The sequence below is a fragment of the Chelonia mydas genome, chromosome 10 (genome assembly GCF_015237465.2).
Source record: "Chelonia mydas isolate rCheMyd1 chromosome 10, rCheMyd1.pri.v2, whole genome shotgun sequence".
NCBI classification, from domain to species: Eukaryota; Metazoa; Chordata; order Testudines; family Cheloniidae; genus Chelonia; species Chelonia mydas.
This window is the reverse complement of record NC_051250.2, coordinates 76,555,949-76,573,966: the sequence shown is the minus strand read 5'-3', so window position 1 is coordinate 76,573,966 and position 18,018 is coordinate 76,555,949. Positions and strand designations below refer to the sequence as shown.

General features: G+C 47.6%; 1 protein-coding gene across 2 annotated transcripts in view; it reads right to left on the bottom strand.

The window, feature by feature from the left end:
• The window catches only part of PLEKHO2 (pleckstrin homology domain containing O2), a 40,883-nt gene extending 23,835 nt beyond the window's left edge, over positions 1–17,048 (bottom strand). The window contains exons 1-2 of one of the 2 annotated variants that reach the window (XM_037910754.2): positions 16,644–17,048; positions 7,093–7,245 (exon numbers count right to left, since the gene is read on the bottom strand). In XM_037910754.2, coding sequence (XP_037766682.1) covers positions 7,093–7,245; positions 16,644–16,655 — 165 coding nt within the window. In that variant the 5' untranslated portion in view covers positions 16,656–17,048. Of the gene's footprint in view, positions 1–7,092; positions 7,246–16,643 lie in introns of those variants that run through there. The other variant, XM_037910756.2, reaches the window with a different exon arrangement.
• Between the last annotated feature and the right edge of the window lie 970 nt (positions 17,049–18,018).

Sequence of the window (18,018 nt, the reverse complement as noted above, 5' to 3'; positions counted from 1 at the left end):
AGAGAAGCAGCAACACCGAGGTCTCTGAGATGTGAACCAAGGGGTGTTCTGCAAAGATGTGGGCTCTGACTAGGACTTGGCCGCCAACTCCTATGGACTTTATGGAAGGTGGGGATCCAAATCCAAACATCGTGACTCAGGCCCGTCTCCATCGCACACTAAAACTCCAGCTGTGAGCACCCCCAAATTGTGAGGTCTGGTCTCAGCCCCATGTTTAGGGGCTCAGACCAGCCTCTAGCTATGATTAACAAACACCAGGGAAATAGTGCAGAGGAGTGTAGGCTGTGGGCTGCATGTCCTAGCCAGGAAGTTACTGAACAGTTAGAAGCAGGGAAGAGTCACAAGGAAGTGAGCTGAGGGGAATTTCCTTGGTTTACCACCTGACATTTAAGTCACAGGGGCCAGCTCTGGCTGTGTTGCAATTTCTTTCATTGCATTATATTTGCAGAGGAGGCCCCAGCTGCAGTGCTGGGATGCAGAGCAGGGTGCGAGTGACGCGAAGGTGTCTGGACCTAACTTAGGTTTGGATTTTTTGTAATGAAAGTAGCATTTTATTTCCATTTTAAACAGAGGAGGTGAGTGTGAGGGGAGAACTGGGAGCATTTGCATCAGCATCTGATGTGCAGCGTGAACCTGCTCCTGCTCACACTGAAACCAACTCACTCCAAAAATGCAGGACCAAGTCACTGCTTAATTTGTAATGAAATTGATGCCAGGGCTCAAGCAATTTTTTGTACATTCATAATTGATGCAGCAAGCCCAGAGGTGCTGGGGCTTTGAACTGCCACGCCTAGAGGTGCCATGCCGGGACTCAGCCCTGGCACAAATTAAGCATTGGATCAAGCCCTCTATGTAGATGGCAGGCATTCTGACACAGGGCTCATGCTGCCTTTCCTTGCCATATAATTACAAACATGTAAGGGATGGAAATAGAACATTTAATAATCCCTCCAAGCCAGCAAATGACAGAGGAGAGTGAGGTCAAACACATGTGCCTATAGGCTGGGTGATCTCAGCTGGGTTGTTAGAGGAGAGTTGCCCACATCATAAAATTGCCACCCAGTTAGCCGCCTCTCTGTGCAAGTCTGTTGGGGGTGAGGACTAAGGTGGACTGGCAGAGCTTTGTGGGGAGGTTCGCTCAAAAAGCCTGTGGGCAATACTCCGTGCCAGCAGCTGTGCTCTCAGCATGTCTCTAAAGGCCATGTAATCCTCCCCAGCCCTCCACCCCTTCTTTCCTGCCTAGAGGGTTTGACAGGCACCCTCCCCCAGATCCCAGAGAAGCCCTTCTCCTGTCTAAGAATAGTTGGTTTTGGGGGAGTGGAAGGCATGGCAGGTGAGGGACCAGAAGCTCTACAATGGACATCACCCCCACTCCAAAGCTCTGGAAATATGCTGGTCACTGCAGCATTTAACCTTCACTATTTCCCTGGGGGGAGGAGTTGGGGCTTAGGCACAGCCAGGGAATAAGTGAGGACACGTCCGCCTCCGATGCAGTACCGATGGGGGACACAGAGAACTGCAGAAGGGCTGACTCTCTGTGTACAGGCCCTGTCCTAGGGCACAGGCCTGATTTCTAGGCCGTGCCCCCATAGAGGAGACGGGATTTCAGAAATCGGAGTTTCCCAAGTAAATTACCCCCTCTAGTGAGGGGGAGAAAAGGGTAGCCTGGACCAATATGAAGAAGGAAACCCTGTATAAGAGGCAAAGGAAGATTCTAGGCTTGGACTATGTCTTAATGTGACTTGTGTGTGTAAATGTGACAGTTTACCAATGGCAAGGGGCTGGCCTTTTTTTTGTGCCCAGCCAGGTCAAAAGGAGATCCTACCTATCTAATGTCCACAGCAGAAATACAGAATTGAAGGGCCTGACTCTGAGAGGCGCTGAGTGCCAGCATGTCCCTAGGATCTTGTGGCAGTGATATACACTCAGCATCTTTCAGGATCGGCCAGCATGTTTCTGTAACTTTAAGGCCACCTCTGAGTTCTGGAGACCTGCTCTTATAAATGGGACTCGTCAGTCTGTCCCCCACCTGCTTGGGTTCTGGTTTTCTCTCGTGTCACAGGAGAGTTACAAAAACCATTTTCTGTCATGCTAAGATTCAAAAGTTTAATTCAGCAGCTGCCTTAATCTGCAATCAAGGGTTTCCCTTTATATTGTAGCACAGCTGTTTGGGGATGTCCCATGGTATTTCAAATACTGTTCAGTTACTGGTTCAGGAGCACTACACGTAACTGTTGAGAGGTGACAGCGGGACGGTAAATTTTATTTCATCCTCCTTTCTCTTGACATGTGTTAGAGGATGATTTTTAAATCACTTTTGCACTGGCTAGGGTTAGGGACATTAATGAGACACTTAAAACCCTGATGCAAGAAAGCAATTAAGCATGTGTGTAACCTGAAGCATGAAAATAAATTCATTGATTACTCAGGTAGTAGACAACTGAACTGCTGACTGCTTACGCACAGATGTAACTTTAAGTGCTTTGCTGGATTGGGGGCCTGAGGCAGAAAGTTGTTCACACTGGGACACTTTTTAACACATTAATACATGTACTCAAAGCACTGTGTGTTTAAAAATCATGTGGGTACAGCTGAGTGAAAAATTGAAGGTCCCTCCCTGCCCCCCCCCCCCCCCCCAAAATTTTGAATGTTTGTTGAAAAACCCAAAACTGAAATTTTGTTGTGTTTGGCAGTCAAGAATCTTTGACTGAAAGCTGCCAAAAACTGTAAAAATGACAAAATCGGGGGGGGGAGATTTGGTTTTATGATTTTCCAACATAATCATCAAGAATTTTCTATGAAAGTTGTCACTGGGCATAACATTTTTCATCAAGCTGAAAATGCCATTTTTCCATTTAAAAAAAAAAGTTTTGATTTAAAATTTTTGTCCAGCCCCAAATGTATTTGTTGTGGCTATCCACTGAGTATATGTCTAGATTGGCTGTAATAATAATTTCTGTTTCTGAGGATCTCCAAGTAATTTAATTAATTAAGCCTTGAAGTAGGGAATGCATTATCTCCACTTTACAAATGGGGGAAATGCAGGCAGAGATGGTGAGCACTTGACCAGGGACACACAGGAAGTCTACTGCAGAACCAGAGATAGAATCCAGCTGCCCTAACCTCCAGTCCTGTTCTTTACATGCTAGATTATGTTCCTTGATGCCTTAAATGATATACATTTAATAACATAACGAACCAACTTTTTAAATTAGTTCTGTTACTTTGCAGAAAAAAGGATCAGAGGTAATTTCAAGAGTGAGTGATACTGTCTAATTTGTATTGGGACTGCACCAAGTTTTATGTTTAACCTCCTTCTGTACAGGAGTCTATTTTCTTCAGATATCCTTTGTAATTCTCAGAGTTTCATTTTCATTCTGGCCAGGATACACATTTCTCTTGAAGACAGGCAGAATCATTACTTCATAACAACTCTATTCTATTCTATATATGCTTTATACCGTCTTTATCATTGTAGTAGCTGAGCAGCTCCCTGAGAATGTGAGTGCCATGTGCTTGTATGTATTAGTTTGGGTATGCGTGCAGCCAAAGTTACGGTTGTTATGTGTGCAACGTATATACTATAAATGTATCTCGGGTAGCACAGTCTGAGTTCATGTGGAGATTAGGGTAATGGGTGGGTAGGTGAAGCCAAAATGGGATACAGGAAATACACCTAACTTCATACCACATCAACTGAAGGAAGTTTGAAGCATATTAAAGGTACCAGAGATTTTCACCAACCATACGCTCAGTGTAATATGATAGCCAATTACAGTTTGCCTTGGGTAGACAGCTACCCTTTAAAACAACCCTAAGCCTGGCTAAGAGATGATGAACATGTTTCAGAGGGGACTGGCAAATCCTAACTGCCAAATCTCAATCTAAGACAAATTATAGAAGATAACCACAAATGATGCTAACACAGTATTTGTGCTAGTCTTATGCTATATTTTTCAGTGATGCAATATGACGTAGCTAGATTTTCAGCGCTTTTAGCTTTGCCTCCAATTGTGTATGCACAAACTTTGTACACACAAATGTTTCCATGTGTAGCTTGCACACTTGTGCACTCAGAAAAACAAGCATGGCATTTAGACCTACAAATGAAGCAACTGTCAGGGGCCAGCATTAGAAAACCTGGCCTTCTACTGATTCATGAAGGGTTGGAAGGCTGGTAAAAGGATGTGTTGCCTCTTGGTCACTGGTTGAAGTCCAGTGAACTGGTGGGGCCTGGTCCACTACTTCATAGACAGCCATGCCTATCCTAAAACCCTTCCCTTCCCTCTCTCAGCAGAGAGGCCTTTGAAGCTGACCTCCCATCTCACCCCTTCGGGTCAGGCTTGGGACACATTAGGAAGGAATCATGTACTATCATGTTGCACAGGCTAAGGAGAGGCCTTCACTTCCTAGGGCTAACAACCCCAACCTTTCAAAAGCACAAGCAATTCCATTTAAAACTATTTGATTCTCAAAAGAGCAAGGGAAGCTGTATTCCTCTTTAGGCCTGCAACGAGAGATACCGGAAAGGAATGTAGGATGGCCCTGGGGTCTGGGGTTCAGATTGGGCACCAGGAAGCAGAAGATGCAGTTTCAGTTCCCCCTGTGCCACAGACTTTTTGTGTGACCTTGAGCAAATCATTTTCATTTCTCTGGGACTCGGTTCTCTCTCTGTAAAATGGAGATAATACCACTTCCCTACCTTGCTGGGTTGCTGCGGAGACAAAGACATGCAATGTGAGTGGCTCACATCTTACAGGAATGGGGACCTTTTTATAAGTGCCTCACTAAAAACAGCCATTTCCTTCAGTAGCCCGGCAGCAAATCTGCACAAGCATATGCTGTCTTATTACACTACCACATAACTTCATAGAATTTCCACTCCTAAGATACACTTCTTCAATATATGTCACTTTAACAGCCTATAGATATTACCATGGCCCTGTATTTCCAACAGTGGGAGGAGCCTGCTAACCAAGGTTACAGATGCAATTTCCTACAGGATGTTACCATAACCGATACGCTACCAGAAAATATTGTGCCTGGTTGTTATAAATGTCCTTTTTTCCCTATTGAGAAAATAAAATACCTCTTTAAAGAGCTAGGGGTTTCCTTCCCCTGAACGTCTGTGGAGATTAATCTTACTTTAAAATGCCTCATTTCCTTCTGTGAAGATAAAAACCTCAATATATCTAGTTTTCAAAGATGTCCCCTTTTAGAAGCCTATGTCGTCTTTATAGCCCCGAATCTGTGTGGCTCTGAGCACTTGAAACTTCAGCTGGAGTCTACAGCAGTCCGGGGTACTTGGCAGCTCTCAACAGAGGCTCAGCAATTTGCAGGATTGGGTCCCATGTCTTGCCTCACAGCTGTAGGCCTAGTTACGCCCCCTACACCCAAGCTAATAAACGTGTGCCTAACTTTCTGGCTGCTGATGAGCATTTTATTCCAACTCCTCATTTAAATGCTCATAAAAGCACTTCATGGCGCTGGCAGTTTCAGAGCTAGCTGGAAATTTCCCATCAGGGTGGATTTCTGGTGGAAAATGCCCTTTTCGCATGGGAAAATTTTGATTTTGACGAACAACTTTTGATTTTTCCCCCGCTAAAATGGTGGCTCCCCCGGTGCCCTCCTGGAAGGCTCCTGGCAATTTCCCTTTCTGCCCGCAGGGAGAGAGTGAAACTGCCAAGAGCCTTTTGGGGGGACTGCAGCCAGACTTGGGAGGGAGGCAGAAAACAGGGGTACTCAGTGTCCAGCAAACCAAAAAATTAGGGTTTGGTTCTCTCAAAATGGGTGTTTTTCAGGAAATCCCTTCCCATGAATAATCTCACATTTCTGACTTTGTGTCCCAGTTTGGGATGAACAGTCTTTGAAAAACGTGTAATTTTTTGCACAAGGGGATTTCCATTTTCTGACTGGCTCTGCTCAGAACAAATGGCCTCAAAGGGGCAATGGTGATTGCCGGGGGGCATACCAAGTGGCATTTGACTTGACTGATTTGTGTCAAACCTTCTCCATCAGGTAGCACATTTGGGGGGGGGGGGAAGAAGAACCAAAAGTATTTTCAGGGTTGCTCTTCCTCAAATCATCACAATAATGTAACTGGTGAAATATTTCCCCATTCTGGTGGCCCTGACACAGGACACACAAACTTTATTTACATGCTTTGCTTTATAATTTTCTTACACTTCTGGGCTGGATGCCACAAAATCTGGCTCACACAGGAAATCCCACTGAAATCATGGGGCCCAATCCTGGAAATCTTTACTCATGCACGCAGTCTCATTGAAGCTCTGTGGGACTGGGCCCTATATTTTCATGCATTTATAATCCTCATTGAATGCAGATGCGAGGAAAATTTAATTTGGCTCTTACTTTTCGGTTGATTGAAAAGAGTATTAAACTAGAGCCAGGCCCTCTAACTTTTCGCATGCAAGTAATCCCAGTGAAGTGCATAGAAGGGCTCTTAGGAGAAAGGCTGAAGGAACAGGTCCTACTCCAGTGCAGTTTAGTCCTGCTTTTGATCAAATAGAAGGGGAAAGCCAAGTAAAATCTGCCTTGTGTCTGCATTTAAGGAGCATTACAAATGCTCACAAACACACTCCACACCCATGAATGGGTAAGTGAAACCCTGAAGAGCTTGAAACGTTGCAGGCCAGACATTTGAAGGCTGCCAAACAGCTGCAAGGCTGTGTCATTCACTTGAGCAGCAGGTGGGAAGTCAGCTTGTTGCAATTCAGTTTTATAATTTAAAAAGCAAAAAAATCCATGTCCCACTCTCCTTCCCACTGCTCCCAAATTGATAATCTGCTCCGTTTCTTACGGAATCTCTTTTTTTTCCAAATTTGGCAAAAACATTGGCAGTTTCTTGTTATGGGTGAAAATATTTATAATATACAATATACTCTAAAATGCACCAGCTGTCTCCTCTCTATTGCATTTAACCTTCCAAGATTTTTCTTGAGAAACTGAATGGGACTACATGAACTGGAGGAAAGGGTGAAGGACAAACATCCAGTGTCAACTAAGGGCCTGATCCCATTCCGCACCATGCAGGAGAGGGCCCTTATTCCGGAAAGCCTGAGCAAACCGTACCTCATCTTCATACACTAGTAGCTGCGTTTTACATAACAGGATGTAACGATCTTTCCATAATCCCAAAAGCCCTCCACTGCTTTTCTTAATCCAGCCAGCTTTGTCTGCGGTCGGAGCACGTTTCGGTTTCTCCGTGACCTCTTCTTTCACACCCTGCAAAGACACCACAAAAAGCAAAGGGAAGGAAGATTACGGTCAGTTGCACTTTTCAGACCTAGGCAGCAGTAGCTACGTATTCCAAAGGGCCTGCTGAGGAGAGGTGCTAGACCCCCCACCCCTCGCACTCAGGCCACTGGCAGGACGTAGGGCCCACATGTGCTCTTACAATCCCTTTCAGTTTGGCAGGTCCTCTTTGCCACACACGTCTCTTACCAGGAGTCACAATCTGGCCAGGGACATTCACTCCCCGCCGTTCACTAACTCTGAAGAAAGGTTGGGGTCAGGCTTTCACCTTGCAGGGCAAGGACGACTCAGGCAGCGTCCCCTCAGGCAGCTTTCAGCTCAGGGAGGGGGTTGGCAGAATGGACTCCAGAACCAACGCCTCAGGAGGGAGCTGGCAGAAGCGAAGGCTGCCTCTGCCATCACACCCCTTGTTAGCCCCCAAGGCGCTCTCCTCTCTTTCAGCACAGTGGTGTAGCTGCACTGCTGGGGTTTTCCTTACCGCTGCTCCCCTGGGCCCCTTTTTAAATTCCCATGATCCCAGGGGCTCCCTGCACCACAGCACCTGAAAAACAGCACCCACATCTCAAGTTGTTGTGGGCTGGAGTTCGACTCCGCTCTGTTCCTAACCCACTCTAGGAAACCCGGAAAATCTCCTGGGCTTACTCCTGCTCCCATTGTAGTCAATGCCACAACTCCCAGGGTCCAGCCCAGAGCCGCTCTTAGGCAGTTTCTCCAGGCCCAGTTTTTCTCCTTAAAGCTTGGCCATTTCTTCCATACACACGATGCTGTCAGCTGTGGGCTGCACTGCTGTAACCTGTGGAATTCCGGGCCCCGCTGCCATGCCGGCTTCGGCATTCTGAGACTTGCGTATTAACACTGCTAGGCTGAATTGCATCGTGCAACGCAAGGGCAGCAGGAACAAGGGCTTAGCTCTCGGCACTCTGTTGTTCCTCACACTGACTCATTCCCTACATTCAGGCTAACTTCTGTAGCGTGCTGATTTTAACTTGAGTGGAAAGGACTAGCAGGAAAAGAAGGAAGTTTAAAGCAACAGTTCCTTTTAGTTGGGGCATTTGTAGCTGTTGCAAGCAAAGTTTTCTGTGTCCCCCTCACCCGCCCCATCTTCATCTAACCGCCAATCCTTGCCTCTCCACAGCCACCTTTTCCAAACCTCCAATTCACTGCTGGAGCGAATGCCAGGGCTTGAATCATCCTGAGGGCACCCACTGCACACACATCTCCCCTGGCCCATAGGGAAAGGGAGGCCCTCCGTGGGGCTCGGGTTGTGCATTATCCCTCCCCAGTGGAATATGCTGCAAAGACAATATGCTGCCTTAGGGAAGCTGGCGCTAGGGAAACCTCCCTGTCAGTCTGAGTCCTGGCATTGAAAACGTGGGAAGAAGGGGGTTGTAAGTATGTGCAAAGGGGCAGAGATTGTAGAAGAGCAAAATCAATGTCCAAATATTGGCTGTGCACCCCTGCTTTGTTTCAGTGCCTTGGTGTTTAACGAAACACTGGTGGGCAAATCAGTTTCCAATCTCTAGTCCCTGCTGCTACATTAATGTACCTTTTTCATTTATTCCCCAGGCTGGTCTTAGGTTCCATCATCATAAGACACTACTTAGACACGCAGACGCTACTGTATACGTGTGCAGGCAGCTCACAGACAACTGCTGGCTGCATGGGTTTATCAAACATAGATCTGCTCTGCACCAGAGCTACAAGGCCTGATTCTCATCTCCCACACACAAGTGCTGCATTCCATTCACCACAATAAAGTCACTCCTGATTCCCACCACTGTGGGATCAGAATCAGGACTGTGGGTTTAGAACCCACTCATTTGTCCTAAGAGTTCATACACAGTTTACAGCAATGTACCCCACCCAGAACTATTCCTGCTTAATCTCAGGTTTGTGGGAAGTGGAATTTTTGAGGGTCTCAGGATTATCCCCCAAAATCTCAGGATTTGGGGGAGGAAGCAGGTCCCACAGCCATGGGCTTGCTGCAGGTGCTGTGACTGCAACACGTGAAGGAGAATCACAAGTCCCGGGAGTCACAAGGAACACAAGTTTTTCATTCTTGAGCCCTGTCATTTTCCAAATCCACTTACAATGGCGGGGATGAATTACTCTCATGATTTAAAAAATAAACGGATATGTATCTGGTACCAATAAGCTTTTCAGATGGAAGAAAGAAACCCAGGAGGGAGAGTCTGTGGTCAGCAAAGCTCCCCTAAATACAAAACACTGAAGGCACAAGCTCTTTTCAAGCTTCAGGACACGCTCTTGAATAGCCACTGCAATGGAAGATGAGGCTTCCACACAAACCGAATCCATCCTTCCCCAGTGCTTCTCACCGTTTCATCTCTGCTGTTGTTAGAGCGCTGACCCTTTTCCGAGTCTCTTCTGCAGGAACAGGCAGAGATTTGGAATCCCTTAGTGTACCTTCAGCTGAGCCAACTCCCCTGCAAACAGCGCTTCAGCAAACTCCTGACTGCAACAGGGAGGCCGACCCAGAATTCTCCAGTGTATTTCAGGAGAATGACACTTTAAACACAGGCTGAGTTTCCTCCATACTCTGTTGGGACAAGAGGCTTGTTCTGTCTAAGATAAATCATAGAAGCTTTGTCCTCTTCTTAGCAATGCTAAATTAGCATGCAATATGAAGGCAGAATCCCAACCCATCCCAATATGGTCCTGGTTAGTTACAAAATGCAACTCTTCTTGTAGGAAAGGAGTTCATCAAAGTAACTGTAATTTGGCCATCTTTTTTTTTTTTTTTCAAATGAGGAAATGCAGTGTGCAGGGACGGAGATCGAAACCAGATAGTCCCATGGCCAGAACTGATTACAGACAGAGCGAGCGTAGAAGGAGGTGTTCCAAAAACTTAGTGTGAGATTTACTGACAGATGATGTGAGCCTTGGTAACAAATCTGTTTCCATGCATCCAACTCACAATGAACACACCCTTGGATTGCAGCTGCCATTTGTTTGAACTGGAACTGCAGGGAAGGCAGCCACGCCAATAGAGAGAGGGGGAGAAAGTGACGGAGTTGTTCTGTATATAGGGCCTTTTCTGGTGCCTAGTGAAGTCAATGGAACAGCTCCTATTAATTTTAATGGGCTTTGGAGTAGGCCAATACTAAGAAATTGTGTGTCTTGGCATGTATTTATAGAGAGATTTACCTGGGATAGTTGGGTCACTAGGCAGGTGCCATCTTGATCACACTAAATAGCCATTGAAAATGCCGCAATACAGGATGGCAGTACATGCAAAGCTCTTCATGGAAATGAGGCGGTATTATAATTCTTGTTCGTTTGTCCTACCTAACTTTTTAGGTTGCCAGGAAGTTGTACTCTGTTGTGATCTGCCACTTCAGGAAACATCAGCTAGTGCACAAATATAGACATGCTGGTTTCCTGAATGAGCTGCCTTTCGATGTCATTCATAGGTCCTTGGGGCCTGGTTCCAACCTCACTTACAGCAGTTTTACACTGGTGTAATTCTGCTGGGTTCACTGGAGCCGCTCTGGATTTATACAGGGAGGAGAATCTGTCAGCCCCAAGGGCTTAATTTTACAGAAATCTCAGAGTTCTAACAGGTTTTTTGCAAGAGAATATTAAAACATGTATGATCCCCACTTAACCCATCAGATGGCAGCAATGTTGTCAGGAAATACATCCAGGGATGTACATGTCAGACCTCGGACTTAGCTCTGCAGAGGGAAAACTCCCCCATTCCTGTTGTTTCTGTGGTTTTAAATAAAAAATGTTCGGTGTAAAACATAAGCTGTTAATTTATTCTCCTAAAAACCTACCGGCCCTGTTACTACTCATGTTTTAGTTCATTTTCATCATCAAGCTTATACTATAAGAGGCGAATGTGCAAGGTTATGTTGGAGTTCAAGGGGTGCCGTCAGAGCCACAACCTTGCAGTCCGTACTCTTTCATGGCTTATATTTAGGACCAGTCCTGATCCTGTGCGCTCCCTGTGGATCCACTCGTTCTTTAACGTTTCAAACTCAGTGATATTCGCTGTACTCCTTTATCATTTCAGTTAGGGTTAGACGGACCCCTCCATGCTGGAATCCACAAGGAGGGAATAAGAGGGAGGAGGATCCCTGTAAGGACCCCTTTGCGGAGCTTCCCCTCCAATCGCTCAGGGGCACAAGTCTGCTCCATACCATGAAATGAGCCACGTATGGTTCCGCCTCGAAACTATGCAGAACTTCCAGGATCTGCACATAGCCCAGGGGCTCTGCAGCAGCCATCCACATGGAGGGTTAGCATCTGGCTGCTGGCACCAAAAACTCCTGCTCCCTGTCCGCATAGCCCAAGGGAGCCAGAACACTTGACCCACCCTTAGGTTCCCCAGTGCCAACAGCTTCTGGGGAAAAGGAAATAAAGCCTGGGCTGTGATACTGTCCCCAGGGAATGATGTTGGGGGATGATGTGGGACCCACCAAACCCGGGTCAGCCCTGCACCCTGCCAGTCTGGGCCTGCACAGATCCTTACCCCACAGAGCAGGCTCCCATAAAGAGGCAGTGGAATGGTGCTGTGGAGACTACCAGCCCCCAGTTCCTTTCCAAGCAGGCAGGGAGATCCATGAGCAGAGACGCCCACCCTGCAGATCCGGGGGGAAATTATCTAGGCCTGAACTTGCCATCCAGCCCCCTGGCCTCTCCTAAAACATAAACACTAGGGGCTCAAGTCAGCATTCCTTGGATACTACGGTGGTGCAAAGGGGGTCGAACTGCCTAAACAAGGCATCTTTCGTTAGCGCCATCCCTTAGAGCAGGGTATGGTCATCCTTTGCTCTACTTCTTAGTCTCCCATCCCTCAGCCTGGCATCGAGAGAAACTTGACCAGACCCAAGGATCAGATCCTAAAGAGTTTTGACTGTACCAGGAATGTAAAATCAAACCCATTGGGCGTGATCCTTAGCTAGTGTGAACCAGTTTATACGAGCCCAGGATCTGGCTTCTAGTCTAATCCTTTCTCAAGAGAGAGGTGAAAATGAGCAAAGGCAACATGTAATGTCACAGGCATAAAAGTCAACATAACTAAACATTCATGTTTGTTACAGTGAAACAGGGGAGGGTCCGCTCAGAAACAGCATCTGACATTTTCGTGGACTATTTTTGTGGCAACGAAGTAGGTTCGTGCCAGAAGAGAAAACATTAGCATGTCATGTTAATGGGAGCTTTGCCAGAGCAAGGACTGCAGGATCGGGGCCTCAGTTCCACTCTGTGCTCTCGGACCTGGTATGTGGGTCACATAGGATTACAAATCTTAGCAAGGATGGAAGACTTCAGAGGCTTTTTATTTTTTAAACTTAAACAACCAGCTCTACCCTCCCCCCAGCCTCCTCTCCCAGTATTTTCAGGCTCACAAAACCACAAGTTTCATGTCTTCTGAGCAAAAAAAAATTTAATCACTATGGTGGTTTATGAACTAACTATACATAAGGTATTGAAGTTCCTGCCTCAGTTTCAATAACCTCATTTCAAGCAGATAGATAGCAACTGTAACTAACTATGACTAATCAAAAGTACACCTGTAACAAGAACTACTTCCCTCTACTTTTAACGAATACCCTAGTGCAGAGGCTCTCAACCTTTCCAGACAACTGTCCCCCTTCCGGGAGTCTGATCCATCTTGCGTACCTGCAAGTTTCACCTCACTTAAAAACTACTTGCTTACAAAATCAGACATAAACATACAAAAATGTCACAGCTCACTGTTACTGAAACATTGCTTACTTTCTTGTTTTTACCATATAATTATAAATCAATTGGAATACAAATAGTGTACTTACTTTTCAGTGTATAGTAGATAGAGCAGTATAAAATTTTAGTGTTGTACTGACTTAGCTAGTGCTTTTTATGTAGCCCCTTGGAAAACTAGGCAAATATCTAGATGAGTTGCTGTAAGACCTCTGCGTACCCCTGGTTGAGAACCAATGCCCTAGTGCCATCTGGTAAAAATATTTTTTTTCCCCAGGGGACCTCAACTTGGCCTCTGATCTTGCACATACAATATTGCAGGCCAAAGTGTTCTAATTTAGCTTTCTATCAAAACTGTAACAGCAAATCAGGTAACTAGACAATTAACGCTAACCGTTGCCACCTATGGTTGATCGGGCTCATGAAACTACATTTGCAATTACTGGTGGGTGCAGAATTCGAGGCTGTCTTTGAAAAAGTGGCCTGTGAAGTGTTAATTTAGCATTAGAAAAAAAGTGCAGAGCGAGCGGAACTGCAAACTTAAGTCATCGGTACACAGAAGGGGCAGCCTTGGCAGCTGGAGTGAACGCTGTCGTCCCAGCACCCTGCCAATGCGCCTCACTCCTAAACCGGGGGCGACCACCTCTTGGTCTGGTTCAGTATCCAAGCTCATTCAGGCCTCGGCCTGCTTACCAAAACAGCTAAGAAGGTTGCCAGCTGGAAGGTGGCTTTTGTGATGTGGATTAATTTCATGTAGGCCCATGGATAATAACAACTTTCAGTCGCTACCAACTTGGGCTGCACTGCAGTCTCCCAACTGTCTTATTGCCAGTTTTCAGACACCCTGGGCCTTGCCACACAGTTTTGGAGCCGGAAATGAAGTAGGGGAAAGGCATAACTTGAAGGCTTAACATCAAATGTGCCGTGGCCCAATTCTGAAGTCCTCAAGCAGGATGAACTCCCATTCCAGTTAGCAATGGGAGCTTTGCCCATATAAGGGCAGCAGACTCTCATTTGGGGAAAGGAGGAGGAAATAATGCTGTAGCCAGATGATGTGAGAAAAAGAATGACATTTGTTTAAGTTGCTTGCAAGCTCGTAGTTTATAGAATAAATCCTGGAAGAGACAGATTACTATGCAATGGGTCGAAGATGCACAAACACAGACAGTGCATGGAAAGAGAAACAATTGCCACATGCATTTTCCCAAATTCAATCCCTTTCCAAGCAGAACCTTCCATAGCCTGATATGGGAGAAGAGTTGACACCCTCATGAAGCCCACAAGGCTCTTTGTCAATCTATTAGCCTGGCAGAGGCTCAGACATTATGGTGATGGGCACCAGTACAAAATCCTTAAACGGAGAGAATTGGGAAGTATGATGGCATAAATAAGGGTTTCATTTTAAATGGCTGGGTTTCATCATACCCATACTTTGAAAGTACAAAAATAGGGATAGACCAGTTTCACCCAACGAATTGAAACCATTTAAATAACTCAAGATAGTTAAGTCCACAGCTGATTGCAAAGAGTTGCAAAGGGATCTCATTAAACTGGATGACTGGCAAGAAAATGGAAGATGAAATTCTATGTTGATAAGTGCAAAGTAACGCACATTGGAAAACATAATCCCAACTCTATGTACAAAATGATGGGGTCTAACTTAGCTATTACCACTCAAGGAAAAAATCTTGGAGTCATCATGGAAAGTTCTCTGAAAACATCTGTTCAGTGTGCAGCATCAGTCAAAAAAATCTAACCGAATGTTAGGAACCATAACGAAAGGGACACATAATAAGATAGAAAATACCAATGCTGCTTAATAAATCCATGGTATGCTCACCCTTTGAATACTGCGTGCAATTCTGGTCGTCCCATCTCAAAAAAGATATACAAGAATCAGAAAAAGTACAGAGAAGGGCAACAAAAATGATTAGGGGTACGGAACAGCTTCCATGTGAGGACAGATTAAAAAGACTAGAATGGCGCAGCTTAGAAAAGAGTCTATTAAGAGGGGATACAACAGAGGTCTATAAAATCATGATTGGTGTGAAGGAAGTGAATAAGGAAGTGTTATTAACACCTTCACACAACACAAGAACCAGGGGGCACCAAATGATATTAATAGGCAGCAGGTTTAAAGCAAACATAAGGAAGTACTGCTTCACACAACGCACAGTCAACCTGTGGAACTTGTTGCCAGGGTGTGTTGTGAAGGCCAAAAGCATAACCAGGTTCAGAAAAAAATTAGATAAGTTCCTGGAGGATAGGTCCATCAATGGCTATTAGCCAAAATGGTCAAGGATACAACCCCACGCTCTGCATGCCCCTAAGCCTCTGACTGGCAGAAGCTGGGACAGGTCAACAGAGGATGAATCACACGATAAATTGCCTTGTTCTGTTCATTCTCTCTGATGCATCTGGCATTGGCCTGTGACAGGATACTGGGCTAGATGGACCACTGGTCTGATCCAGTGTGGCCGTTCGTATTTAAAAGCCAGAGGGAAAACTGTATCCAGTGAATTACTGCTATTCTGTAACTTGTTCATGGGAAAGCCAAAAGTCAGCAAGACTGCCATTTAAAAAAATGGAGCCCTTTATACTATTTATCAGACAGCGATTTACCCTGCCCTCACCACAGCAGTGTGAGCGCCTTGCACCTGCTGCACTATTGATACAGCAGAAACTGCAACAGACATTAGGTTTCAGAGTAGCAGCCGTGTTAGTCTGTATCCGCAAAAAGAACAGGAGGACTTGGGGCACCAAGACATTAGGTGTTTTGCTTGTTCATGTTGGGCGGCCATTCTCAGCGGCTCTTACGTGTGATAACTGGCACCCAGCTGCTGGGTGGTTGCGATGCCTGGTGCCCCTTTTCCTGTTTCGGTTTCAAACTAACCCATCCACGTTTGCATTCAGCAAGGAGCTTTGGGGGTACTTTAGATAACCCCAGCTGGCAGAAGGGGACAGCATCTTCCAGTGCCACCCAGGAGACCCAGTGCACTAGAAGGTGCGTGTTTGGGCCAGCGTCCAGCTTGGGTCGGAGCAAAAGCAGAGTGAGCAGCTCTCACGGAAGCAGTGAGTTCTCCTTTCCCCCTTATTACCAGCCTATCATCCATCAACAACAATCTGCTCACCCTCCACTTCCCGGGCCAAATGCCATCGCATACCAAAACCGAAGAGAAAGAAAAAAAAAAGTCTTCAGGCCAGGCCAGGCCCTAGTCAGAGCTGCCTCTGTTCTCCCCTGTTCCCTTTCCCCCGCCAGCCCCGGGGGGGGTGGACACACACAAGGAGCAGACTTTCTTTCCCTGTCTCCATCCTGTTATTCCTATTTTGCTTTTTAAGAACTGCAACGCGCTGGGCTGGGCGGGGGGCAGAGCTGCACCCAAAAAGAAAAAAAGAAAAAGGGCTGAAGAGTCTGTCCAGCCCAAGGAACTCTGCGGATTGCAACACATGCAACTAGGGATGGGGGGTGAAAACTCAGGCTCCGGGGCAGCGTCTTCCCTTCTACCCCGGGGGAGGTGGATTTTCGCCCGGCCGCCGCCCCGCGTCCTGCCCTCTCCTCCCCCTGGGGCGCTGCTAGTTTTCAGGGCTCCTTCCCCCCCCCCGGAAAGGGGGGGGGGATGTCGGGGCGGCTCCCGCGGACCCCCCCCCCCCAAGTTACTCACCTCCTCTTCCATGGCCGGAGCCCGCTAGCGTCCCCTGCTCACCGCGAGTCACGGGCTCGTCCCCGGCAGCAGGAGCCCCGCGGCTGGCGGTGCAGACACCGGATCCGGGCGCTCAAACATGCCGGGCCGGGGGGGGTCCGGATCCGCCTGCCCGGGGAGCGGGACGTGCAGCCAGCCTGGCCCCGGCGCCTTCCCCCCGCCCCGGCTCCCTCCTGCTCCTCCTCGCCCCGCTTCGCAGCCAGTCGGGTTTCCGGTGGCTCGCTCCGGCCGCAGGAGGAGGAGGCGGGGTGCTGGGAACCGGGAACCCCCAGCCCGCGCCCACGCCCCGCCGTGCGCCCAGCCACCGCCGCCTGCGGACCCGGACCCCACCCGGCGCCTTCCCCTGCCTGCGCGGGGCGGGACCCCGCTGTGCTGCGGGCCTCCCGCCCCGGCTGGGGCTGGCCAGGGGGGCGAGGCCAGGGCTGCCCCCCCCCGGGAGCAGCAGGGCGTGGCCCCTTAGCGCCTCTCTTCCCAAGGGGCGAGCCGAGCTGCCCCTGGCCTTCCCCTCTGCCCCCCATCTCACCCTGCTTGGAAGCTCTTTGGGGCAGAGACCCGGCTAGCTGTGTGGGTGGGCGCCCTGCCCCGAGCCCAAAGGGGGTCCTGCTCCCTGGCTGCCTCTCCTGGGAGCTACCATGGGTCTCACAGTGCCGGGCAGGAGAGGACCTGGAAAAAGGGTCTGCACCATCTTTGCGAAATGAGGTGTCACTGGGTGTGGCCGTTCCTGACCCCAGGGGAAACAGCTTGAGTATCAGAGAATCTCAGGGTTGGAAGGGACCTCAGGAGGTCACCTAGTCCAACCCCCTGCTCGAGCAGGACCAATCCTCAGCTAAATCATCCCAGCCAGGGTGTTGTCAAGCCTGACCTTAAAAACCTCTAAGGAAGGAGATTTCACCACCTCTCTAGGTAACCCATTCCAGTGCTTCACCACCCTCCTAGTGAAAAAGTTTTTCCTAATATCCAACCGAAACCTCCCCCGCTGCAACTTGAGACCATTACTCCTTGTTCTGTCACCTGCTACCACTGAGTACAGTCTCCATCCGTCCTCTTTGGAACCCCCTTTCGGGTAGTGGAAAGCAGCTATCAAATCCCCCCTCATTCTTCTCTTCTGCAGACTAAATAATCCCAGTTCCCTCAGCCTCTCCTCATAAATCATGTGGTCTAGCCCCCTAATCATTTTTGTTGCCCTCCGCTGGACTCTTTCCAATTTTTCCACATCCTTCTTGTAGTGTGGGGCCCAAAACTGGACACAGTACTCCAGATGAGGCCTCACCAATGCTGAATAGAGTAAGAGACACACCCCCCGCCCCCAAAGAATTGGCTAGCAAAATTTTTTGTA